The sequence below is a fragment of the Coenobita brevimanus genome, chromosome 36 (genome assembly GCF_032717465.1).
Source record: "Coenobita brevimanus isolate Jiangsu-jjx chromosome 36, ASM3271746v2, whole genome shotgun sequence".
Lineage (NCBI taxonomy): Eukaryota > Metazoa > Arthropoda > Malacostraca > Decapoda > Coenobitidae > Coenobita > Coenobita brevimanus.
Window position 1 is genome coordinate 2,921,483 of NC_136989.1, and position 23,834 is coordinate 2,945,316.

General features: G+C 62.9%; 2 protein-coding genes across 2 annotated transcripts; both read right to left on the reverse strand.

The window, feature by feature from the left end:
* Nucleotides 1-735: 735 nt before the first annotated feature.
* Nucleotides 736-8,345, reverse strand: LOC145396304 (uncharacterized; the record flags this gene model as incomplete). The annotated part of the gene is made up of 5 exons (XM_080269706.1): nt 8,172-8,345; nt 7,878-8,060; nt 3,397-3,564; nt 1,372-1,842; nt 736-1,008 (listed from the first exon to the last, which is right to left on the reverse strand). Coding segments are annotated over exons 1-5 (1,269 nt in total), but the record flags the coding sequence as incomplete, so codon positions are not given.
* Nucleotides 8,342-22,012, reverse strand: LOC145396306 (uncharacterized; the record flags this gene model as incomplete). The annotated part of the gene is made up of 16 exons (XM_080269707.1): nt 8,342-8,403; nt 9,214-9,495; nt 9,609-9,760; nt 11,606-11,942; nt 11,990-12,125; nt 15,112-15,369; nt 15,875-16,349; nt 17,055-17,155; nt 18,029-18,221; nt 18,423-18,517; nt 19,013-19,173; nt 19,441-19,564; nt 19,895-19,954; nt 20,735-20,893; nt 21,281-21,454; nt 21,818-22,012. Coding segments are annotated over 16 exons (2,964 nt in total), but the record flags the coding sequence as incomplete, so codon positions are not given.
* Nucleotides 22,013-23,834: the final 1,822 nt, after the last annotated feature.

Below are 23,834 nucleotides of genomic sequence, written 5' to 3' on the forward strand. Positions count from 1 at the left end.
GTCGTGGTCGTGGTCGTCGTCGTGGTCATAGCCGTGGTCGTCGTCGTGGTCGTGGTCGTGGTTGTAGTTGTCGTCCTCGTTGTGGTCGTCGTCATCGTCGTGATCGTCTTCATCGTCGTCGTCGTGGTCGTGGTGGTGGTCGTGGTCGTGGTCGTGGTCGTGGTGGTAGTCGTCGTGGTCGTGGTCGTTGTCGTCGTCGTGGTCGTGGTCGTTGTCGTCGTCGTGGTCGTGGTCATGGTCGTGGTTGTGGTAGTGGTTGTGGTGGTGGTGGTAGTCGCCGTCGTCGTCGTGGTCGTGGTCATGGTCGTGGTCGTTGTCGTGGTCGTGGTCGTGGTCGTCGTGGTCGTCGTCATCGTGGTCGTTGTCGTCGTCGTCGTTGTGGTCGTCGTCATGGTCGTCGTGGTCGTCGTGGTCGTGGTCGTCGTCGTGGTCGTGGTCTTGGTCGTGGTCGTGGTCGTGGTCGTGGTCGTGGTCGTGGTCTTGGTCGTGGTCGTGGTCGTCGTGGTCATCGTCGTGGTCGTCGTCGTGGTCGTGGTCGTGGTCGTCATCGTCGTGGTCGTGGTCGTCGTGGTCGTGGTCGTCGTCGTCGTCGTCGTCGTCGTGGTCGTGGTCGTCATGGTCTTCGTCGTTGTCGTGGTCGTCGTGGTTGTCGTCGTGGTCATCGTGGTCGTGGTCGTAGTCGTCGTAGTGGTCGTCGTCGTGGTCGTGGTCGATGTCATTGTGGTCGTCGTGGTCGTTGTCGTCGTGGTGGTTGTCGTGGTCGTCATCGTCGTCGTCGTTGTGGTCGTGGCCGTCGTCGTGGTCGTGGCCGTCATCGTGGTCGTGGCTGTCGTCGTGGTCGTGGTCGTCGTCGTGGTCGTGGTCATCGTCGTCGTCGTGGTCGTCGTCGTGGTCGTCGTCGTCGTGGTGGTGATCGTGGTCGTCGTGGTCGTCGTGGTGGTGGTGGTCATCATCATGGTGGTGGTTGTCGTCGTGGTCGTGGTCGTCGTGGCCGTCGTGGTCGTGGTCGTCGTGGTCGAGGTCAAGGTCATCGTCGTGGTCGTGGTCGTCGTCGTGGTCGTGGTCGTCGTCGTGGTCGTGGTCGTCGTCGTGGTCGTCGTCGTGGTCGTGGCGGCCGTCGTGGTCGTGGTCGTCGTGGCCGTCGTGGTCGTGGTCGTCGTGGTCGAGGTCAAGGTCATCGTCGTGGTCGTGGTCGTGGTCGTGGTCGTCGTCGTGGTCGTCGTCGTGGTCGTGGTCGTGGTCGTGGTCGTCGTCGTGGTCGTGGCTGTCGTCGTGGTCGTGGTCGTCGTCGTCGTGGTAGTGGTCGTGGTCGTGGTCGTAATCGTCGTCGTGGTCGTGGTCGTGGTCGTCGTCGTCGTGGTCGTCGTGGTCGTGGTCGTGGTCGTGGTCGTCACCGTCGTCGTGGTCGTGGTCGTGGTCGTCATCATGGTGGTGGTCGTGGTGGTGGTGGTCGTGGTGGTGGTGGTCGTGGTGGTGGTGGTCGTGGTGATGGTGGTCATGGTGGTGGTGGTCGTGGTGGTGGTGGTGGTGGTGGTGGTGGTCGTGGTGGTGGTGGTGGTGGTGGTGGTCGTGGTGGTGGTGGTCGTGGTGGTGGTCGTGGTGGTGGTCGTGGTGGTGGTGGTCGTGGTGGTGGTGGTCGTGGTGGTGGTGGTCGTGGTGGTGGTGGTCGTGGTGGTGGTGGTCGTCGTGGTGGTGGTGGTGGTGGTCGTCGTGGTGGTGGTGGTCGTCGTGGTGGTGGTGGTCGTCGTGGTGGTGGTGGTCGTCGTGGTCGTGGTCGTCGTCGTGGTGGTCGTCGTGGTGGTGGTCGTCGTCGTGGTCGTGGTCGTGGTCGTGGTCGTGGTCGTGGTCGTCGTCGTCTTCGTCGTCGTGGTCGTCGTCATCTTCGTCGTCGTGGTCGTGGTCGTGGTCGTGGTCGTCGTCGTCGTCGTCGTGGTGGTCGTCGTCGTCGTGGTGGTCGTCGTTGTCGTCATCGTCGTGGTCGTCGTCATCGTCGTCGTGGTCGTCGTCATCGTCGTCGTGGTCGTCGTCATCGTCGTCGTGGTCGTCGTCATCGTCGTGGTCGTGGTCGTCGTCGTGGTCGTGGTCGTCTTCGTGGTGGTGGTCGTCGTCGTCGTGGTGGTCGTGGTCGTCGTGGTCGTGGTCGTGGTTGTCGTCGTGGTCGTGGTCGTGGTCGTCGTGGTCGTGGTCGTCGTCATGGTCGTGGTCGTGGTCGTTGTCGTCGTGGTCGTGGTCGTGGTCGTGGTCGTCGTGGTGGTCGTGGTCGTCGTGGTCGTCGTTGTCGTCGTGGTCGTCGTGGTCGTGGTCGTCGTAGTGGTGGTGGTCGTCGTCATCGTTGTCGTCGTGGTAGTCGTGGTCGTGGTCGTGGTTGTGGTCATGGTCATCGTGGTCGTAGTTTTTGTGGTCGTGGGCGTCGTGGTCATGGTCGTCGTGGTCGTAGTCGTGGTCGTGGTCGTCGTCGTCGTGGTCATTGTAGTCGTGGTGGTGGTGGTCGTGGTCGTGGTGGTGGTGGTCGTGGTGGTGGTCGTCGTGGTGGTGGTCGTGGTGGTGGTCGTCGTGGTGGTGGTCGTCGTGGTGGTGGTCGTCGTGGTGGTGGTCGTCGTGGTTGTCGTCGTTGTCGTCGTGGACGTCGTCGTCATCGTGGTCGTCGTCATGGTCGTGGCCGTCATCGAGGTCGTGCCCGTCTTTGTAGTAGTGGTCGTGGTCGTGGTCGTCGTCGTGGTCGTGGTCATGGTCGTGGTCGTCGTCGTCGTCATCGTCGTGGTCGTGGTCGTTGTCGTCGTCGCCGTCGTGGTCGTCGTCGTTGTCATCGTCGTGGTCGTGGTCGTCGTCGTCGTGGTCGTGGTCGTGGTCGTGGTCGTGGTGGTGGTCGTGGTCGTGGTGGTGGTGGTCGTCGTGGTCGTGGTCATGGTCGTCGTGGTCGTCGTGGTCGTCGTCGTCGTTGTGGTCATCGTGGTCGTCGTTGTGGTCGTCATCAGTGTCGTGGTCGTCGTCGTCGTGGTCGTGGTCGTTGTGGTCGTGGTCGTTGTGGTCGTAGTCGTGGTGGTGGTGGTCGTCATCGTGGTGGTGGTCGTCGTCGTGGTGGTGGTCGTCGTCATGGTGGTCGTCATCGTCGTGGTCGTGGTCGTCGTCATGGTCGTCGTGGTCGTGGTCGTCGTGGTCGTCGTGGTTGTCGTCGTCGTGGTTGTCGTCGTCGTCATGGTCATCGTCGTCGTGGTCGTCGTCGTTGTCGTGGTCATCGTCGTGGTCGTGGTCGTCGTCGTGGTCGTGGTCGTCGTCGTGGTCGTGGTCGTCGTCGTGGTCGTGGTTGTCGTCGTGGTCGTGGTCGTGGTCGTGGTCGTGGTCGTGGTCGTGGTCGTGGTCGTCGTGGTCGTGGTCGTGGTCGTTGTGGTCGTGGTCGTTGTGGTCGTGGTCGTTGTGGTCGTGGTCGTTGTGGTCGTGGTCGTTGTGGTCGTGGTCGTTGTGGTCGTGGTCGTCGTGGTCGTGGTCGTCGTGGTCGTGGTCGTCGTGGTCGTGGTCGTCGTGGTCGTGGTCGTCGTGGTCGTGGTCGTCGTGGTTGTGGTCATTGTCGTCGTGGTCGTGGTCGTCATGGTCGTGGTCGTGGTCGTCGTCATCTTCGTCGTCGTGGTTGTGGTCGTCGTCGTGGTCGTTGCCGTGGTCTTGGTTGTGGTCGAGGTCGTCGTCGTCGTGGTCGTCGTCGTGGTCGTCGTCGTCGTCGTCGTCGTCATGGTCGTTGTCATCATCATGGTTGTGGTCGTCGTGGTGGTGGTCGTCGTGGTGGTGGTCGTGGTGGTGGTCGTCGTCGTGGTCGTGGTCGTCGTGGTGGTGGTCGTCGTGGTGGTGGTCGTCGTGGTGGTGGTGGTCGTCGTGGTCGTGGTCGTCGTGGTGGTCGTCGTGGTCGTGGTCATTGTCGTTGTCGTCGTTGTGGTCGTGGTCATTGTCGTTGTCGTCGTCGTGGTCGTCGTCGTCGTCGTGGTCGTCGTGGTCGTGGTCGTCGTCGTCGTGGTCGTGGTCGTCGTCGTGGTCGTCGTCGTGGTCGTGGTCGTCGTGGTGGTGGTCGTGGTCGTGGTGGTGGTCGTCGTGGTGGTGGTCGTCGTGGTCGTGGTCGTCGTGGTGGTCGTCGTGGTGGTCGTCGTGGTCGTGGTCGTCGTGCGTCGTCGTGGTCGTGGTCATGGTCGTGGTCGTCGTCGTGGTCGTCGTGGTCGTCGTGGTGGTCGTGGTCGTCGTGGTCGTCGTGGTCGTCGTGGTCGTCGTCGTGGTCGTGGCCGTCATCGTGGTCGTCGTCGTCGTGGTCATGGTCGTCGTCGTCGTCGTCGTCGTGGTCGTCGTTGTCTTAGTGGTCGTGGTCGTGGTCGTGGTCATGGTCGTGGTCGTCGTCGTGGTCGTGGTCATGGTCGTGGTCGTGGTCGTGGTCGTCGTGGTCGTGGTCGTCGTGGTCGTGGTCGTCGTGGTCGTGGTCGTCGTGGTCGTGGTCGTCGTGGTCGTGGTCGTCATGGTCGTGGTCGTCGTGGTCGTGGTCGTGGTCGTCGTGGTCGTGGTCGTCGTGGTCGTGGTCGTCGTGGTCGTGGTCGTCGTGGTCGTCGTCGTGGTCGTCGTGGTCGTGGTCGTCGTCATGGTCGTGGTCGTGGTCGTTGTCATCGTGGTCGTCGTGGTCAGGGTCGTCGTGGTCGTGGTCGTGGTCGTGGTCGTCGTCGTGGTCGTGGTGGTCGTGGTCGTCGTGGTCGTGGTCGTGGTTGTGGTCGTCGTGGTCGTGGTCGTGGTCGTGGTCGTCGTGGTCGTGGTCGTCGTGGTCGTGGTCGTGGTCGTGGTCGTCGTGGTCGTCGTCGTCATGGTCATTGCGGTCGAGGTGGTCGTGGTCGTGGTGGTGGTGGTGGTCGTCGTTGTCGTCGTTGTTGTCGTGGCCATCGTCGTCGTTGTGGCCGTCGTCGTGGTAGTGGCCGTTGTCGTGGTCGTGGCCGTCTTTGTGGTCGTGGTTGTGGTCGTGGTCGTGGTCGTGGTCGTGGTCGTGGTCGTCGTCGTCGTCATCGTCGTGGTCGTGGTCGTCGTCGTCGTCATCGTCGTGGTCGTGGTCGTCGTCGTCGTGGTCGTCGTCGTGGTCATCGTCGTGGTCATGGTCGTCGTTGTCTTCGTCGTCGTGGTCGTGGTCATCGTCGTGGTCGTGGTCGTGGTGGTGGTCGTCGTGGTGGTGGTGGTCGTCGTCGTGGTCGTGGTCGTGGTCGTCGTGGTCGTAGTGGTCGTCGTGGTCGTAGTGGTCGTCGTGGTCGTTGTGGTCGTCGTGGTCGTTGTTGTCGGCGTGGTCGTTGTCGTCGTTGTGGTCGTCGTGGTCGTCCTCGTGGTCGTCATTGTGGTCGTCATCAGTGTCGTAGTCGTCGTCGTAGTCGTCGTGGTCATCGTCGTCGTGGTCGTTGTGGTCGTAGTTGTCTTCGTGATGGTGGTGGTCGTCGTCGTGGTGGTGGTCGTCGTGGTGGTGGTGGTCGTCGTGGTGGTGGTGGTCGTCGTCGTGGTGGTCGTCATCGTCGTGGTGGTGGTCGTCGTCATGGTCGTCGTGGTCGTCGTCGTTGTGGTCGTCGTGGTCGTAGTGGTTGTCGACGTCGTCGTCGTCGTCATGGTCGTCGTCGTCGTCGTGGTCATTGTCGTGGTCGTGGTCGTCGTCGTCATCGTCGTCGTGGTCGTGGTCGTCGTGGTCGTGGTCGTCATCGTGGTCGTGGTCGTGGTCGTGGTCGTGGTCGTCGTCGTGGTCGTGGTCGTCGTGGTCGTGGTCGTCGTGGTCGTGGTCGTGGTCGTGGTCGTGGTCGTGGTCGTCGTGGTCGTCGTCATTGTCGTGGTCATTGTGGTTGTCGTCGTGGTCGTGGTCGTCGTCGTCGTCGTGGTCGTCGTCGTGGTCGTGGTCAACGTCATTGTGGTCGTCGTGGTCGTGGTCGTGGTCGTCGTCATGGTGGTGGTCGTCGTCGTGGTGGTCGTCGTCATGGTGGTGGTCATCGTCGTGGTGGTGGTCGTCGTCGTGGTGGTGGTCGTCGTCGTGGTCGTTTTCGTCGTGGCCGTCGTGGTCATGGTCGTCGTGGTCGTGGTCATGGTCGTCGTCGTGGTTGTGGTCGTGGTCGTCGTGGTCTTGGCCGTGGTCGTGGTCTTGGTCGTCGTCGTGGTCGTGGTGGTGGTCGTCGTGGTCGTCGTCGTCGTGGTCGTGGTCGTGGTCGTCGTCGTGGTCGTGGCGGTCGTCGTGGTCGTGGTCGTCGTCGTGGTCGTGGTGGTCGTGGTCGTGGTCGTGGTCGTCGTCGTGGTCGTGGTCGTGGTGGTCGTGGTCGTGGTTGTCGTGGTCGTGGTCGTCGTAGTCTTGGTCGTGGTCGTCGTGGTCGTGGTCGTCGTGGTCGTGGTCTTGGTCGTCGTGGCCATGGTCGGTCGTGGTCGTGGTCGTGGTCCTTGGTCGTGGTCATGCGTATCGTGGTCGTGTTGGTCGTGGTCGTTGTGGTCGTGGTCGTCGCCGTGGGTCGTTGTGGTCATTGTCGTCGTCTTGGTCATGTCGTCTGGTCGTGGTCATGGTCGTGCGTTAGTGGTCATTCGGTTGTCGTGGTCGTCACGTGCCGTCGTGGTCGGTAGTGGTCGTCGTCATGGTCGTGGTCGTCTGGTCGTGGTCATCATCGCCGTCGGTGGTGGTCGTGGTCGTGGTCGTGGTCGTGGTCGTGGTCGTCGTGGTCCCGTCGTCGTGGTCGTCGTGGTTGTGGTCATGGTCGTGGTCGTCGTCATGGTGGTCGTGGCCGTGGTTGTCGTCGTGGTCGTAGTCGTGTGTGGGTGTGCGTGGTCGTGGTGGTGGTGGTGGTCGTGGTGGTGGTGATGGTGGTAGTGGTCGTGGTCATCGTGTGGTGGTGGTGTATGGTGGTGGTGGTCGGTCCGTGGTGGTGTGGTGGTCGGTGGTGGTGGTCGTGGTGGTTGTGGTGGTGGTGGTGGTGGTGGTCGTCGGTGGTGGTCGTGGTTGGTCGTGGTCGGTGGTGGTCGTGGTCGTGGTGGTCGCCGTTGTGCGTCGTCATCGTCGTGGTCGTGGTTGTGGTCGTCATCGTCGTGTTCGTCGTCCTCGTTGTCTTGGCCGTCATTGTGGTCGTGGTCGTCGTCGTCGGTTGTCGTCGTGTGGCAGTCGTCGTGATGTCGTCGTGGTCGTGGTCGTGGTCGTCGTGGTCGTGGTCGTGGTCGTCCTGGTAGTCGTGGTGGTCGTGGTGGTCGTGGTCGTGGTCGTGGTCGTGGTAGTGGTATAGGTCGCTCGTCGTGGTCGTGGTCGGTCGTGCGTGGTCGTGGTCGTCGTCATCGTGGTCGTGGTCGTGGTCGTGGTCTTCGTGGTCGTGGTCGTGGTCGTTGTCGTCATCGTCGTCGTGGTCGTGGACGTCGTCGTGGTCGTGGTCGTGGTCGTGGTCGTGGTCGTGGTCATGGTCGTGGTCGTCGTGGTGGTGGTGGTGGTGTGGTGGTGGTCGTCGTGGTGGTCGTGGTGGTCATCGTGGTCGTGGTGGTGGTGGTCGTGGTGGTCTTGGTGGTGGTGGTGGTGGTGGTGGTGGTGGTGGTGGTGGTCGTGGTGGTGGTGGTCGTCGTCGTCGTGGTCGTCGTCGTCGTGGTGGTCATCATCGTGGTCGTGGTCGTGGTCTTGGTGGTCATCGTCGTGGTCGTGGTCGTCGTGGTCGTCGTGGTCGTCGTCGTGGTCATCGTGGTGGTCGTGGTGGTCGTCGTGGTGGTCGTTGTGGTCGTCGTGGTCGGGGTGGTCGTGGTCGTGGTGGTCGCCGTGGTGGTGTGGTCGTTGGTGGTGTATTCGTGGTGGTGCCGTGGTCGTGGTGGTCGGTGGTCGTAGTCGTGGTGGTGGTCGTGGTCGTCGTCGTCGTGGTGGTGTCGTGGTTCGTCGCTACCGTGGTCGTGGTTGTCGTGGTCGTGGTCGTGGTCGTGTCGTCATCATCGCCGTGGTCGTGGTCGTTGGTCAGTCGTGGTCGTGGTGTGGTCGTGTGTTCGTCGTGCCGTGGTGGTCGTCGTGGTCGGTGGTCGTCGTGGTCGGGTCGTGGTCGTGTCGTCAGGTTCGTGGTCGTGGTCGTGGTCTTCCTGGTCGTGGTCGTGGTCGTGGTCGTGGTGGTGGTCGTATGGTGGTCGTGGTCATGGTCATTGGTGGTGGTCGTGGTCATGGTCGTCGTTGTCGTGGTGGTCATCGCCGTGGTGGCCGTGGTCGTCGTGGTGTCGCCGTGGTCAGTGGCCATGTCGTCGGGTGGGTGGTCGGTGTGGTGGTCGTGGCCGTCGTGGTCGTGGTCGTCGTGGTCGTGGTCGTGGTCGCCGTGTTCGCCATCGTGGTCGTGGTCGTGGTCGTGGTCGTGCGTGGTCGTGGTCATCGTGGTCGTCGTCGTGGTTGGTCGGTGGTCGTGGTCGTGGTCATGGTGGTCGGTGGGTCTTCGTGGCCGTAGTATGGTCGTGGTCGTTGGTCGTGGTCGTGTGGTGGCCGTGGTCGTCGTGGTCGTGGTGTTCGGTCGTGTGGTGGTCAGTGGTCGTGGTCGTCGTGGTCGTGGTCTTCATCGTCGTGGTCGTCGCCGTGGTCGTGGTGGTGGTCGTAGTCGTGGTGGTGGTGGTGGTCGTTATCGTGGTGGTGGTCATCGTGGTGGTGGTCGTCGTGGTGGTGGTGGTCGTCATCATCGTGGTGGTGGTGGTCGTCGTCGTGGTCGGTCGTGGCCGTCGTGGTCGTGGTCTTGGTCGTGGTCGTGGTCATGGTCGTGGTCGTGTTCGTCGTCGTAGTCGTCGTCTTGGTCGTGGCCGTGGTCATGGTCGTGGCCGTGGTCTTGGTCGTGGCCATGTTCGTCGTCGTCGTCGTCGTCGTGGTCGTGGCCGTGGTCGATCGTCGTGGTCGTCGTGGTCGTGGTCGTAAATGTCGTCATTGGTAATTGGTCCGTCGTCGTGGTCGTCGTGGCCGTGGTCGTGGTCGTGGTCATCGTCGTGGTGGTGGTAGTCGTCGTCGTTGTCATCGTCGTGGTGGTGGTGGTCGTCGTCGTGGTATGGTGGTGGTCGTGGTGCATTGCGTGGTCGTGGTTGGTCGTACATCGTGGTCGTCGTCGTCGTGGTCATTGTCGTGGTCGTCGTAGTCGTGGTCGTGGTCGTGTGGTCATGGTGGTCGCCGTTCGTCATCGTGGTCGTCGTCGTGGTCGTGGTCATGGTCGTGGTGGTGGTGGTGGTGGTGGTGGTGGTCGTGGTCGTGGTCGTGGTCGTGGCCGTGGTCGTGGCCGTGGTCGTGGTCGTGGCCATGGTCTTGGTCATGGCCGTGTTCGTCATCGTGGTCGTGGTCGTGGTCGTGGTCGTGGTGGTCGTGGTGGTGGTGGTGGTGGTGGTGGTGGTGGTGGTGGTGGTGGTGGTGGTGGTGGTGGTCGTCGTGGTGGTGGTGGTGGTGGTGGTCGTGGTGGTGGTGGTGGTCGTGGTGGTGGTGGTGGTCGTCGTGGTGGTGGTGGTCGTCATCGTCGTGGTGGTGGTGGTCGTCATCATCGTGGTGGTGGTCGTGGTCGTCGTCGTGGTCGTAGTCGTCGTCATCGTCGTGGTCGTGGTGGTGGTCGTCGTCGTGGTCGTGGTGGTGGTCGTCGTCGTGGTCGTGGTGTGGTGGTCGTGGTCGTGGTCGTGGTGGTGGTGGTCGTCTCGGTCGTGGTGGTGGTCGTGGTCGTGGTCTTGGTGGTCGTGGTCGTCGTGGTCGTGGTTGTGGTCGTCGTGATCGTGGTCGTCGTGGTCGTGGTCGTGGTCGTGGCGGTCGTCGTGGTCGTGGTTGTCGTCGAGGTCGTTGCCGTCGTCGTGGTCGTTTTGGTGGTCGTGGTCGTGGTCGTGGTCGTGGTTCGTGGTCGTGGTCGTGGTCGTTGTGGTGGTGGTCGTCGTTGTGGTGGTGGTCGTCGTTGTGGTGGTGGTTGTCGTCGTGGTCGTGGTCGTTGTCGTGGTCGTGGTGGTTTGTCGTCGTCCGTTGCGTTGTCGTGGTCGTGGTCGTGGTGGTCGTAGTTGTCGTGGTCGTGGTCGTCGTCGTTGTCGTCGTCGTGGTGGTGGTCGTGGTCGTGGTAGTCGTGGTTATGGTCGTGGTGGTGGTCGTGGTGGTGGTCGTGGTCGTGGTCATCGTGGTCGTTGTGGTCGTCGTCGTGGTCGTCGTCGTGGTCGTGGTGGTGGTGGTGGTCGTCTTCGTCGTTGTGGTCTTCGTCGTCATCGTTGTCATAATCGTCGTCGTGGTCGTGGTCGTGGTCGTCGTGGTTGTGGTCGTGGTCGTCGTCGTGGTCGTGGTCGTCGTCGTTGTGGTGGTCGTTGTCGTCGTTGTGGTGGTCGTTGTCGTCGTTGTGGTGGTCGTTGTCTTCGTGGTGGTGGTCGTCGTCGTGGTCGTCGTTGTCGTGGTGGTGGTCGTGGTCGTCATCGTGGTGGGTCGTAGTCGTGTCGTGGTCATCGTGGTCGTTGTCGTCGTCTTGGTTCGTGGGTGGTGGTCGTGGTCGTCTATGGTCGTGCGTGATCGTGGTGGTGGTCGTCGCCGTGGTGGTGGTCGTCATGGTCGCGGGTCGTGGGGTCGTCGCGGATCGATCGTCGTCGTCGTTGTCGTGGTGGTGGTCGGTAGTGGTCGGTGGTCGTCGTGCGTGGTCGTCGTGGTCGTGCCGCCGTGGTCGTTTCGTGGTCGTGGTCGGTAGTCGTGGTTGTCGGACGTGGTAGTCATGGTCGTTGGTCGTGGTCATGGTCGTTAGGTGGTTGTCGTCATTAGCTGTCGTGGTCGTCGTGGTCGTGGTCGTGGTCGTGGTCGTCGTGGTCGTCTTATGGTCGTGGTCATTCGTGCGTCGTCGTGATGTGGTCGTTGTCGTTGTGGTCGTCATCGTCGTCGTGGTGCCATCATCGTCGTCGTGGTCGTGGCCGTCATGATCGTGGTCGTGCGTCCGTCGTCGGTGGTGGTCGTTGTCGTGGTCGAGTCGTGGTCGTGGTCGTCGTGGTCGTGGTCGTCGTTGTCGTGGTCATGGTCGTGGTCGTAGTCGTGGTCATCGTCGTGGTCGTGGTCGTGGTCATGGGTGTGGTCGTCGTCGTGGTCTTGGTGGCGTGGTCAGTGGTCGTGGTCGGTGGTCGTGGTCTTGTCGTGTAGTCGTGGTCGCCGCCGTGGGTCGTCGTGGTCATCGTGGTCGTGGTGGTCATGGTCGCGGTCGTGGCCCGTCGTGGTCGTCGTGGCCATCGTGGTCATCGTCGCCGTGGTCATGGTCGTGGTCGTTGTCGGTATTCAGGTCGTGGTAGTGGTCGTGGTCGTCGTGGTCGTCGTCGTCGTCGTGGTCGTCATTGTTGTTGTGGTCGTGGTCGTGGTGGTTGTGGTCGTGGTAGTCGTTGTCGTGGTGGTCGTGGTTGTCGTTTGGTCGTGCGTGGTCGTGGTTCAGTGGTGTGGTCGTGGTCTTGGTCGTGGTGGTCGTGTGGTCGTGGTCGTTGTGGTCGTGGTTGTCGTGGTCGTGGTTGTCGTGGTCGTGGTTGTTGTGGTCGTGGTTGTCGTTGTGATCGTGGTCGTTGTGATCGTGGTCGTTGTGATCGTGGTCGTGGTCGTCGTGGTCGTGGTCGTGGTCGTAGTCGTGGTCGTGGTCGTAGTCGTGGTTGTGCCGTGGTTGTGGTCGTGTCGTGGTCGTGGTTGTGGTCGTGGTCATCGTGGTCGTGGTCATGGTTGTGGTTGTCGTGGTTGTGGTTGTCGTGGTTGTCGTGGTCGTGGTTGTCGTGGTCGTGGTTGTCGTGGTCGTGGTCGTGGTCGTGGTCGTGGTCGTGGTCGTGGTCGTCGTCGTGGTTGTGGTCGTGGTTTTGGTCATGGTTGTGGTCGTTGTGGTCTTGGTCATCGTCGTGGTCGTGGTCGTGGTCGTTGTCGTCGTGGTCTTGGTCGTGGTCGTCGTGGTCGTGGTCGTGGTTGTCGTGGTCGTGGTCGTCGTGGTCGTGGTTGTGGTCGTGGTCGTGGTCGTGGTTGTGGTCGTCGTGGTCTTGGTCATCGTCGTGGTCGTGATCGTGGTCGTCATGTCGTGATCGCGTGGTCGCCGTGGGTCGTGGTCGTGGTGGTGTGGTGGTCGTTGTCGTGGTCGGTCGTGGTCGTGGTCATCGTGGTGGTGGTGGTCGTTGGTCATCGTCGTTGTGGTTGTGGTGATGGTGGTCATGGTGGTGGTCGTCTGTCGGTCGGTGTCGTGGTCGTCATGGTGTTCTCGTTGGTGGTCGTCGTTGTGGTGGTGGTCGTCGTTGTGGTGGTGGTTGTCGTCGTGGTCGTGGTCTTTGTCGTGGTCGTGCTCGTGGTCGTCATCGTTGTCGTGGTCGTTTTCGTGGTCGTGGTAGTGGTCGTCGTCGTGGTCGTGGTAGTGGTCGTCGTCGTTGTCATCGTGGCGTGGTCGTGGTCGCGCGTACGTCTCGGTGGTGGTGGTCGTGGTCGTTGTCGTCGTGGTCGTGGTCGTCATGGTCGTGGTCGTCGTGGTCGTGGTCGTCATGGTCGTGGTCGTGGTTGTGGTCGTCGTGATCGTGGTCGTCGTGGTCGTGGTCGTGGTCGTTGTCGTGGCGGTTGTCGTGGTCGTGGTGTCGTCGTCGTTGGCGTCGTCGTGGTCGTGTCGTGGTCGTGGTCGTGTCGTGGTCGTGGTTGGTCATGGTCGGTGGTCGTGGTGGTCGTGGTGGTTCGTCGTGGTCGTGGTCGTATCGTTGTCGTGGTCGTGGTTTTGGTCATGGTCGTCGTCGTCGTGGTCGTGGTCGTGGTGGTCGTGGTCGTCGTCGTCGTCGTCGTGGTGGTGGTGGTGGTGGTGGTCGTCGTGGTGGTGGTCGTGGTGGTGGTCGTGGTGGTGGTCGTGGTCGTGGTGGTCGTGGTCGTGGTCGTCGTCGTGGTGGTCGTGGTCGTGGTCGTGGTCGTGGTCGTCGTGGTCGTGGTCGTCATGGTTGTCATCATCGTCGTCGTGGTCGTCGTCATGGTCGTCGTCGTGGTCGTGGTGGTGGTCGTGGTCGTCTTCGTCGTTGTGGTCTTCGTCGTCATCGTTGTCATAATCGTCGTCGTGGTCGTGGTCGTCGTGGTCGTGGTCGTGGTCGTAGTCGTTGTCGTGGTCGTTCTCTTGGTCATAGTCGTGGTCATCGTCGTGGTTGTGGTCGTTGTCGTCGTCGTTGTGGTCGTGGTCGTGGTCGTTGTGGTCGTGGTCGTGGTCGTCGTAGTCGTGGTCATGGTCGTGGTCGTCGTGGTCGTGGTCGTGGTCGTTGTCGTTGTCGGCGTGGTCATCGTCGTCGTGGTTGTCGTGGTCGTCGTTGTGGTCGTGGTCGTCGTGGTCGTGGTCGTCGGTGGTCTTCGTTCGTGGTGGTGGTCGTGGTCATGTGGTGGTGGTCGTCGTCGTGGTCGTCGGTGGTCGTGGTCGCGTCATCCGTTGTCGTTGGTCGTGGTCGTGTGGTCATCATCGGTCGTCGTTCGTCGTGGTCGTAGTCTGTCGTCGGGTGGTCGTCGTGGTCGTGGTCGGGTCGTTGGTCGTCGTGGTCGTGGTCGTAGGTCGTCGTGGTTGGTGGTCGTGTCGTGGTCGTGGTCGTCATTGTGGTCGTGGTCGTGGTCGTGGTCGTCGTGGTGGTGGTTATGGTCGTGGTCGTCGTGGTCGTGGTCGTCGTCGTGGTCGTTGTCGTGGTCGTGGTCGTCGTCGTGGTCGTTGTGGTCGTGGTCGTCGTCGTGGTTGTCGTGGTCGTGGTCGTGGTCGTCGTTGTGGTCGGCTTTGTGGTGGTGGTCATCGTTGTGGTGGTGGTCGTCGTCGTGGTCGTGGTCGTGGTCGTCATCGTTGTCGTTGTCGTGGTCGTGGTCGTCATCGTTGTCGTTGTCGTGGTCGTGGTCGTCATCGTCGTGGTCGTCGTCGTGGTCGTGGTCGTCGTCGTCGTCGTGGTCGTCGTTGTCGTCGTCGTGGTGGTGGTCGTGGTCGTGGTAGTCATGGTCATGGTCGTGGTCATGGTCGTGGTGGTGGTCGTGGTCGTGGTCGTCGTGGTCGTGGTCGTGGTCGTGGTCTTGGTCATCGTGGTCGTCGTCATGGTCGTGGTCGTCGTGGTCGTCGTCGTGGTCGTGGTCGTCTTCGTCGTCATCGTTGTCATCATCGTCGTTGTGGTCGTGGTCGTGGTCGTCGTGGTCGTGGTCGTGGTCGTCGTCGTAGTCGTCGTCGTGGTCGTTGTCTTGGTCGTAGTCGTGGTCATTGTCGTCGTTGTGGTCGTTGTCGTCGTTGTGGTCGTGGTCGTGGTCGTCGTGGTGGTCGTGGTCGTGGTCGTCGTGGTCGAGGTTGTGGTCGTCGTCGTTGTCGTTGTCGGCGTGGTCATCGTCGTTGTGGTCGTGGTCGTCGTGGTGGTCGTCGTCGTGGTCGTCGTGGTCGTCATGGTCGTTGTTGTATTCGTCGTCGTCGTATTCATCGTCGTCGTCGTGGTCGTGGCCGTCATCATGGTCATCGTCGTGGTCGTGGTCGTGGTCGTGGTCGTGGTCGTGGTCGTCGTGGTCGTCGTCATGGTCGTCGTTGTGGTCGTGGTCGTTGTCGTGGTGGTCGTGGTCGTGGTCGTCGTGGTGGTCGTGGTCGTGGTGGTCGTCGTCGTGGTCGTGGTCGTGGTCGTGGTCGTCGTCGTCGTGGTCGTGGTTGTGGTCGTGGTCGTCGTCGTGGTCGTCGTCATCGTCGTGGTCGTGGTGGTCGTGGTCGTGGTCGTCGTGGTCGTGGTCGTGGGAGTGGTCGTGGTGGTGGTGGTCGTGGTTGTCGTCATCGTCGTGGTCGTGGTCGTGGTCGTTGTCGGTCGTGGTCGTGGTCGTCGTCGTTGTCGTGGTCATCGTCGTTGTCGTGGTCGTTGTCATGGTTGTCGTGGTCGTCGTGGTCGTGGTCGTTGTGGTCGTGGTCGTCATCGTTGTGGTTGTGGTCGTCGTGTGGTGGTGTCGTGGTCGTGGTCGTGGTTGTGGTCGTCATCGTGGTTGTGGTCGTGGTCGTAGTCGTGGTCATCGTGGTCGTGGTCATGGTTGTGGTTGTCGTGGTTGTCGTGGTCGTGGTTGTCGTGGTCGTGGTTGTGGTCGTGGTCGTGGTTGTGGTCGTGGTCGTCGTCGTGGTTGTGGTCGTGGTTTTGGTCATGGTTGTTGTCGTCGTGTTCTTGGTAATCGTGGTCTTGGTTGTCGTGGTCGTGGTCGTGGTCGTGGTCGTCGTGGTCGTGGTTGTCGTGGTCGTGGTCGTGGTCGTGGTTGTCGTGGTCGTGGTTGTCGTGGTCGTGGTTGTGGTCGTCGTGGTAGTGGTTTTGGTCATGGTTGTGGTCGTCGTGGTCTTGGTCATCGTCGTGGTCGTGATCGTGGTCGTGGTGGTGGTCGTGATCGTGGTCGTGGTGGTGGTCGTGGTGGTGGTCGCCGTAGTGGTGGTGGTCGTGGTCGTGGTCGTGGTCATTTTCGTCGTCGTGGTCGCTCGTCCTGGTCGTGGTTGTCGTCGTTGTCGTTGTCGTGGTCGTGGTCGTGGTCGTGGTCGTCATCGTGGTCGTGGTCGTGATCGTCGTGGTCGTGGTCGTGGTCGTGGTCGTTGTCGTCGTGGTCGTGGTCGTGGTCGTGGTCGTGGTCGTGGTCGTGGTCGTCATCGTCGTGGTCGTGGTCGTCGTGGTCGTGGTCGTCGTGGTCGTCGTGGTCGTGGTCATCGTGGTTGTCGTCGTGGTCATCGTGGTCGTGGTCGTGGTCGTGGTCGTGGTCGTCGTGGTCGTGGTCGTCGTGGTCGTGGTCGTGGTCGTCGTGGTCGTGGTCGTCGTCGTGGTGGTCGTCGTCGTCGTGGTCGTCGTGGTCGTGGTCGTCGTCGTCGTGGTCGTGGTCGTCGTGGTGGTGGTGGTCGTCGTGGTGGTGGTGGTCATCGTCGTGGTGGTGGTCGTCGTCGTGGTGGTGGTCGTCGTCGTGGTCGTGGTCGTCGTGGTCGTGGTCGTGGTCGTCGTGGTCGTGGTCGTCGTGGTCGTGGTCGTCGTGGTCGTGGTCGTGGTCGTCGTCGTGGTCGTGGTCGTGGTCGTCGTCGTGGTCGTGGTCGTGGTCGTCGTGGTCGTGGCCGTGGTCGTGGTCGTGGTCGTCGTCGTGGTCGTGGTGGTGGTCGTCGTCGTGGTCGTCGTGGTCGTCGTCGTCGTGGTCGTGGTCGTCGTCGTGGTCGTGGTCGTCGTCGTGGTCGTGGTCGTCATCGTGGTCGTGGTCGTCGTCGTCGTGGTCGTCGTGGTCGTCGTGGTGGTGGTGGTCGTCGTCGTGGTCGTGGTCGTCGTCGTGGTCGTCGTGGTCGTGGTCGTCGTGGTCGTGGTCGTGGTCGTGGTCGTCGTGGTCGTGGTCGTGGTCGTCGTGGTCGTGGTCGTGGTCGTGGTCGTGGTCGTGGTCGTGGTCGTCGTTGTTGTCATCGTCGTGGTAGTAGTCGTCGTTGTCGTCGTCGTGGTCATTGTCATCATGGTGGTGGTGGTGGTGGTCGTCGTCGTCGTCTTCGTGGTCGTCGTCGAGGTCATGGACGTCGTCGTGGTCATCGTCGTCTTGGTCGTCGTCGTGGTCGTCGTCGTGGTCGTCGTGGTCGTCGTCGTGGTGATGGTGGTCGTCGTGGTCGTGGTCGTGGTGGTGGTGGGGGTCGTCGTCGTGGAGGTCGTCGTTTTCGTGATCGTGGTCGTCGTCGTCATCATCGTCGTGGTCGTGGTCGTACTCGTGGTCGTCGTGGTCGTGGTCGTCGTGGTCGTGGTCGTCGTGGTCGTGGTCGTCGTGGTCGTGGTCATCGTGGTCGTGGTCATCGTGGTCGTGGTCGTCGTGGTCGTCGTGGTCGTCGTGGTCGTCGTGGTCGTGGTCGTGGTCGTCGTCGTGGTGGTGGTGGTCGTGGTCGTGGTGGTAGTGGTCGTGATCGTCTTTGTGGTGGTGGTCGGCGTCGTGGTGGTGGTCGTCGTCGTGGTCGTGGTCGTGGTCGTGGTCGTGGTCGTGGTCGTGGTCGTCGTCGTGGTCGTCGTCGTGGTCGTCGTCATCGTCGTGGTCGTGGTCGTCGTCGTCGTGGTCGTCGTCATCGTCGTGGTCGTTGTCGCCATCGTCGTCGTGGTCGTCGTTGTGGTCGTCGTCGTCTTCGTCGTTGTCGTCGTGGTTGTCGTCGTGGTCGTGGTCGTGCTCGTCGTGGTCGGGGTCGTGGCCTTGGTCATGGTGGTGGTGGTGGTGGTGGTGGTGGTGGTCGTCGTCGTGGTCGTCGTTGTGGCCGTCGTCGTGGTCGTGGCCGTCTTTGTGGTTGTGGTTGTGGTCGTTGTCGTATTCGTTGTCGTGGTCGCGGTCGTCGTGGTCGTCGACGTGGTCGGGGTCGTCGTCGTCTTCATCGTCGTCGTCGTGGTCGTGGTCTTGGTGGTGGTCGTCGTCGTGGTGGTGGTCGTCGTCGTGGTCGTGGTCGTGGTCGTCGTGGTTGTCGTCGTCATTGTGGTTGTCGTGGTCGTCGTCGTGGTTGTCATCGTAGTCGTCGTCATCGTCGTGGTGGTGGTCGTCGTCGTGAAGGTCATCGTCGTCGTGGTCGTAGTCATCTTCGTGGTGGTCCTCGTCGTTTTGGTCGTGGTCGTCGTGGAGGTGGTGGTCGTGGTGGTGGTGGTCGTGGTGGTGGTGGTCGTGGTGGTGGTGGTCGTGGTGGTGGTGGTCGTGGTGGTGGTGGTCGTGGTGGTGGTGGTGGTCGTGGTGGTGGTGGTGGTCGTGGTGGTGGTGGTGGTGGTGGTGGTGGTGGTGGTCGTGGTGGTGGTGGTGGTGGTGGTGGTGGTGGTGGTGGTGGTGGTGGTGGTGGTCGTGGTGGTGGTGGTGGTCGTGGTGGTGGTGGTGGTCGTGGTGGTGGTGGTGGTCGTGGTGGTGGTGGTGGTCGTGGTGGTGGTGGTGGTCGTGGTGGTGGTGGTGGTCGTCGTCGTGGTGGTGGTCGTCGTCATGGTGGTCGTCATCGTCGTGGTCGTGGTCGTGGTCGTCGTTGTCGTCGTGGTCGTGGTCGTCGTGGTCGTGGTCGTCGTCGTCGTCATCATGGTCATCGTTGTCGTGGTCGTGGTCGTGGTCGTCGTTGTCATCGTGGTCGTGGTCGTCGTGGTCGTGGTCGTCGTCGTCGTCGTGGTGGTCATCGTCGTCGTGGTCGTAGTCATCTTCGTGGTGGTCCTCGTCGTCTTGGTTGTGGTCGTGGTGGTGGTGGTGGTGGTGGTCGTGGTGGTGGTGGTGGTCGTGGTGGTGGTGGTGGTCGTCGTCGTGGTGGTGGTGGTCGTCGTCGTGGTGGTGGTCGTCGTCGTGGTGGTGGTCGTCGTCATGGTGGTGGTCGTCGTCATGGAGGTCGTCATCGTCGTGGTCGTGGTCGTGGTCGTGGTCGTCGTGGTCGTGGTCGTGGTTGTCGTCGTGGTCGTGGTCGTCATGGTCGTCGTGGTTGTCGTCGTCGTCGTCGTCATCATGGTCATCGTCGTCATGGTCGTGGTCGTCGTCGTGGTCATCGTCGTGGTCGTGGTCGTGGTCGTGGTCGTGGTCGTGGTCGTCGTCGTGGTCGTCGTCGTCGTCGTGGTCGTGGTCGTCGTGGTCGTGGTCGTGGTCGTGGTCATCGTGGTCGTGGTCGTGGTCGTGGTCGTGGTCGTGGTCGTGGTCGTCGTGGTCGTGGTCGTCGTGGTCATGGTCGTCGTGGTCGTGGTCGTAGTCGTCGTGGTCGTGGTCGCCATGGTCGTCGTCGTGATCGTGGTCGTGGTCGTGGTCGTCGTTGTGGTCGTCATCGTCGTCATGGTCGTCGTCGTCGTCGTCATCGTGGTCTTGGTTGTGGTCGTGGTCGTCGTGGTCGTGGTTGTGGTCGTGGTCGTCGTGGTCGTGGTCGTGGTCGTGGTCGTCGTGGTCGTGGTTGTGGTCGTGGTCGTCGTGGTCGTGGTCGTGGTCGTGGTCGTCGTGGTCGTGGTTGTGGTCGTGGTCGTCGTGGTCGTGGTCGTGGTCATGGTCGTCGTGGTCGTGGTCGTGGTCGTCGTGGTCGTGGTCGTTGTGGTCGTGGTCGTTGTGGTCGTGGTCGTCGTGGTCGTGGTCGTCGTCGTGGTCGTCGTGGTCATCGTCGTCGTGGTCGTGGTCGTCGTGGTCATCGTCGTCGTGGTCGTGGTCGTCGTGGTGGTGGTGGTCGTGGTGGTGGTGGTGGTCGTGGTGGTGGTGGTGGTCGTGGTGGTGGTGGTGGTCGTGGTGGTGGTGGTGGTCGTCGTCGTGGTGGTGGTGGTCGTCGTGGTCGTGGTCGTCGTCGTGGTGGTCGTCATCGTCGTGGTCGTGGTCGTGGTCGTCGTTGTCGTCGTGGTCGTGGTCGTGGTCGTGGTCGTCGTGGTCGTGGTCGTCGTGGTCGTGGTCGTCGTGGTCGTGGTCGTCGTGGTCGTCGTGGTCGTGGTCGTCGTCGTCGTCATCATGGTCATCGTTGTCGTGGTCGTGGTCGTGGTCGTGGTCGTCGTGGTCGTGGTCGTCGTCGTCGTCGTGGTGGTCATCGTCGTCGTGGTCGTAGTCATCTTCGTGGTGGTCCTCGTCGTCTTGGTTGTGGTCGTGGTGGTGGTGGTGGTGGTGGTCGTGGTGGTGGTCGTGGTGGTGGTGGTCGTCGTCGTGGTGGTGGTCGTCGTCATGGTGGTGGTCGTCGTCATGGAGGTCGTCATCGTCGTGGTCGTGGTCGTGGTCGTGGTCGCCGTTGTCGTCGTGGTCGTGGTCGTCGTGGTCGTGGTCGTCGTGGTCGTGGTCGTCGTGGTCGTGGTCGTCGTGGTCGTGGTCGTCATGGTCGTCGTGGTTGTCGTCGTCGTCGTCGTCGTGGTCATCGTCGTCGTGGTCGTGGTCGTCGTCGATGTCATCGTCGTGGTCGTGGTCGTGGTCGTGGTCGTGGTCGTGGTCGTGGTCGTCATCGTGGTCGTGGTCGTGGTCGTGGTCGTCGTCGTGGTCGTGGTCGTCGTGGTCGTGGTCGTGGTCGTCGTGGTCGTGGTCGTGGTCGTGGTCGTCGTCATGGTCGTGGTCGTGGTCGTCGTGGTCGTGGTCGTGGTCGTTGTGGTCGTGGTCGTCGTGGTCGTGGTCGTCGTGGTCGTGGTCGTGGTCGTCGTGGTCGTGGTCGTCATGGTCGTCGTCGTGGTCGTGGTCGTGGTCGTGGTCATCGTCGTGGTCGTGGTCGTGGTCATCGTCGTGGTCGTGGTCGTTGTCGTGGTCGTCGTGGTCGTCGTGGTCGTGGTCGTGGTCGTGGTCGTCGTGGTCGTGGTCGTGGTCGTGGTCGTCGTGGTCGTGGTCGTGGTCGTGGTCGTTGTGGTCGTGGTCGTGGTCGTGGTCGTCGTGGTCGTGGTCGTGGTCGTGGTCGTCGTGGTCGTGGTCGTGGTCGTGGTCGTCGTGGTCGTGGTCGTTGTGGTCGTGGTCGTCGTGGTCGTGGTCGTCGTGGTCGTGGTCGTTGTGGTCGTGGTCGTTGTGGTCGTGGTCGTTGTGGTCGTGGTCGTTGTGGTCGTGGTCGTTGTGGTCGTGGTCGTTGTGGTCGTGGTCGTTGTGGTCGTGGTCGTTGTGGTCGTGGTCGTTGTGGTCGTGGTCGTTGTGGTCGTGGTCGTTGTGGTCGTGGTCGTTGTGGTCGTGGTCGTTGTGGTCGTGGTCGTTGTGGTCGTGGTCGTTGTGGTCGTGGTCGTTGTGGTCGTGGTCGTCGTGGTCATGGTCGTCGTGGTCGTGGTCGTGGTCGTCGTGGTCGTCGTCGTGGTCGTGGTCGTGGTCGTGGTCGTCGTGGTCGTGGTCGTCGTGGTCGTGGTCGTCGTCGTGGTCGTCGTCGTGGTCGTGGTCGTGGTCGTGGTGGTGGTCGTTGTGGTGGTGGTCGTCGTGGTCGTGGTCGTCGTGGTGGTGGTCGTGGTCGTCGTGGTCGTCGTGGTCGTGGTCGTCGTGGTCGTGGTCGTCGTCGTGGTCGTCGTGGTCGTGGTCGTCGTGGTCGTGGTCGTGGTCGTCGTGGTCGTCGTGGTCGTGGTCGTGGTCGTCGTGGTCGTGGTGGTTGTGGTCGTGGTCATCGTGGTCGTGGTCGTCATGGTCGTGCTCGTCGTGGTCGTGGTCGTCGTGGTCGTGGTCGTTGTGGTCGTGGTCATCGTGGTCGTGGTCGTCGTGGTCGTGGTCGTCGTGGTCGTGGTCGTCGTGGTCGTGGTCATCGTGGTCGTCGTGGTCGTGGTCGTGGTCGTGGTCGTGGTCGTGGTCGTCATGGTCCTGGTGGTCGTGGTCGGCGTGGTCGTCATCTTGGTGGTGGTCGTCGTGGTCGTGGTCGTAGTGGTGCTCGTGGTCGTCGTCTTGGTGGTGGTCGTCGTGGTCGTCGTCTTGGTGGTGGTCGTCGTGGTCGTGGTCGTCGTCTTGGTGGTGGTCGGCGTCGTGGTCGTGGTCATCGTGGTCGTGGTCGTCGTGGTCGTGGTGGTCGTGGTCGTGGTTGTCGTGGTCGTGGTCGTCGTGGTCGTGGTCGTGGTCGTCGTGGTCGTTGTCGTTGTGGTCGTGGTCGTCGTGGTCGTGGTCGTGGTCGTGGTCGTCGTGGTCGTGGTCGTCATGGTCGTCGTGGTCGTGGTCGTGGTCGTGGTCGTCGTGGTCGTGGTCGTGGTCTTGGTTGTGGTCGTGGTCGTGGTCGTCGTGGTCATAGTCGTAGTCGTGGTTGTGCTCGAGGTCGTCGTGGTCGTCGTTGTAGTCGTGGTCGTCGTCGTGGTCGTTGTCGCCGTGGTCGTCGTCGTCGTCGTGGTCGTCGTCGTTGTGGTCGTCGTCGTGGTCGTTGTCTTCGTGGTCGTCGTCGTCATGGTCGTGGGCGTCGTCGTCGTGGTCGTGGGCGTCGTGGTCGTGGTCGTGGTCTTGGTCGTGGTCGTGGTCGTCGTGGTGGTCGTCGTGGTCGTGGTCGTCGTGGTCGTCGTGGTCGTCGTGGTCGTGGTCGTCGTCATGGTCGTGGTCGTGGTCGTTGTGGTCGTGGTTGTCGTAGTCGTGGTTGTCGTAGTCGTGGTCATCGTGGTCGTGGTCGTGGTCGTGGTCGTCGTGGTCGTGGTCGTTGTGGTGGTGGTTGTGGTCGTGGTCGTGGTCGTCGTGGTCGTTGTGGTCGTGGTCGTGGTCGTGGTCGTCGTGGTCGTGGTCGTGGTCGTGGTCGTGGTCGTCGTGGTCGTGGTCGTGGTCGTGGTCGTGGTCGTGGTCGTCGTGGTCGTCGTGGTCGTGGTCGTGGTCGTCGTGGTCGTCGTGGTCGTCGTGGTCGTCGTGGTCGTGGTCGTCGTGGTCGTGGTCGTCGTGGTCGTCGTCGTCATGGTCGTTTTCGCCGTGGTCATCGTCGTCGTTGTCGCCGTGGTCATCGTCGTCGTTGTGGTCGTCGTCGTTGTGGTCGTCGTCATCATGGTCGTGGTCGTCGTCGTCATGGTCGTGGTCGTCGTCATCGTGGTCGTCGTTGTCGTCGTGGTCGTCGTTGTCGTCGTGGTCGTCGTTGTCGTCGTGGTCGTCGTTGACGTCGTGGTCGTTCTCGCTGTGGTCGTCGTCATCGTCGTGGTCGTCTTCGTTGTGGTCGTCATTGTCGACGTGGTCGTGGTCGTTGTTGTGGTGGTCATGGTCGTGGTCGTCGTGGTCGTCGTTGTCGTGGTCGTGGTCGTGGTCGTCGTGGTCGTGGTCGTCGTGGTCGTGGTCGTGGTCGTTGTCGTCGTCGTGGTCGTTGTCGTGGTCGTGGTGGTTGTCGTCGTGGTCGTCGTGGTCATCGTGGTCGTGGTCGTCGTGGTCGTCATGGTCGTCGTGGTCGTCGTGGTCGTGGTCGTGGTCGTCGTGGTCGTGGTGGTTGTGGTCGTGGTGGTCGTGGTCGTGGTGGTCGTGGTCGTGGTGGTCGTGGTCGTGGTCGTGGTCGTGGTCGTCGTGGTCGTGGTCGAGGTCGTGGTCGTCATCGTCGTAGTCGTGGTCGTGGTCGTCGTGGTCGTCGTCGTCGTCGTCGTGGTCGTTGTCGTCATCATGGTCGTCGTCGTCGTCGTCGTCGTCGTCGTGATCGTCGTCGTCGTCGTCGTGGTCGTCGTGGTCGTGGTCGTGGTCGTCGTCGTGGTCGTGGTCGTCGTGGTCGTGGTCGTCGTCATGGTCTTGGTCGTCGTCGTGGTCGTGGTCGTGGTCGTGGTCGTCGTGGTCGTCGTGGTCGTCGTGGTCGTCGTGGTCGTGGTTGTCGTGGTCGTGGTCGTGGTGGTGGTCGTCGTCGTGGTCGTGGTCGTGGTCGTCATCGTCTTGGTCGTCGTGGTCGTCGTGGTCGTCGTCGTCGTTGTCGTGGTGGTGGTGGTGGTCGTCGTCGTGGACGTCGTCGTTTTCATGATCGTGGTGGTCGTCGTCGTCGTGGCCGTCGTCGTGGTCGTGGTCGTGGTGTTGGTCGTCGTCGTCATCGTCGTGGTCGTTGTGGTCGTGGTCGTCGTGGTCGTGGTCGTGGTCGTCGTGGTGGTGGTCATCGTGGTCGTGGTCGTCGTGGTGGTGGTGGTAGGCGTCGTGGTCGTGGTCGTCGTGGCCGCCGTGGTCGTGGTCGTCGTCGTGGTCGTCGTCGTCGTGGTCGTCATTGTCGTCGTCGTCGTGGTCGCCGTTGTCATCGTCATCGTCGTCGTTGTGGTTGTCGTCGTGGTCGTGGTCGTGGTCGTTGTCGTCGTGGTCGTGGTCTTGGTCGTGGTTGTGGTCGTCGTGGTCGTAGTCGTGGTCGTCGTCGTCGTCATTGTGGTCGTCGAGGTCGTCGTGGTCGTGGTTGTAGTCGTGGTGGTCATGGTCGTCGAGGTCGTGGTGGTCGTGGTCGTGGTTGTGGTCGTGGTGGTCGTGGTCGTCGTGGTCGTCGTGGTCGTGGTCGTCGTGGTCGTGGTCGTGGTCGTGGTCGTGGTCGTCGTGGTCGTGGTCGTCGTGATCTTGGTCGTCGTGGTGTTTGTTGTTGTGGTCATCGTGGTTGTCGTCGTGGTCGTGGTCGTGGTCGTGGTCGTGGTCGTCGTGGTCG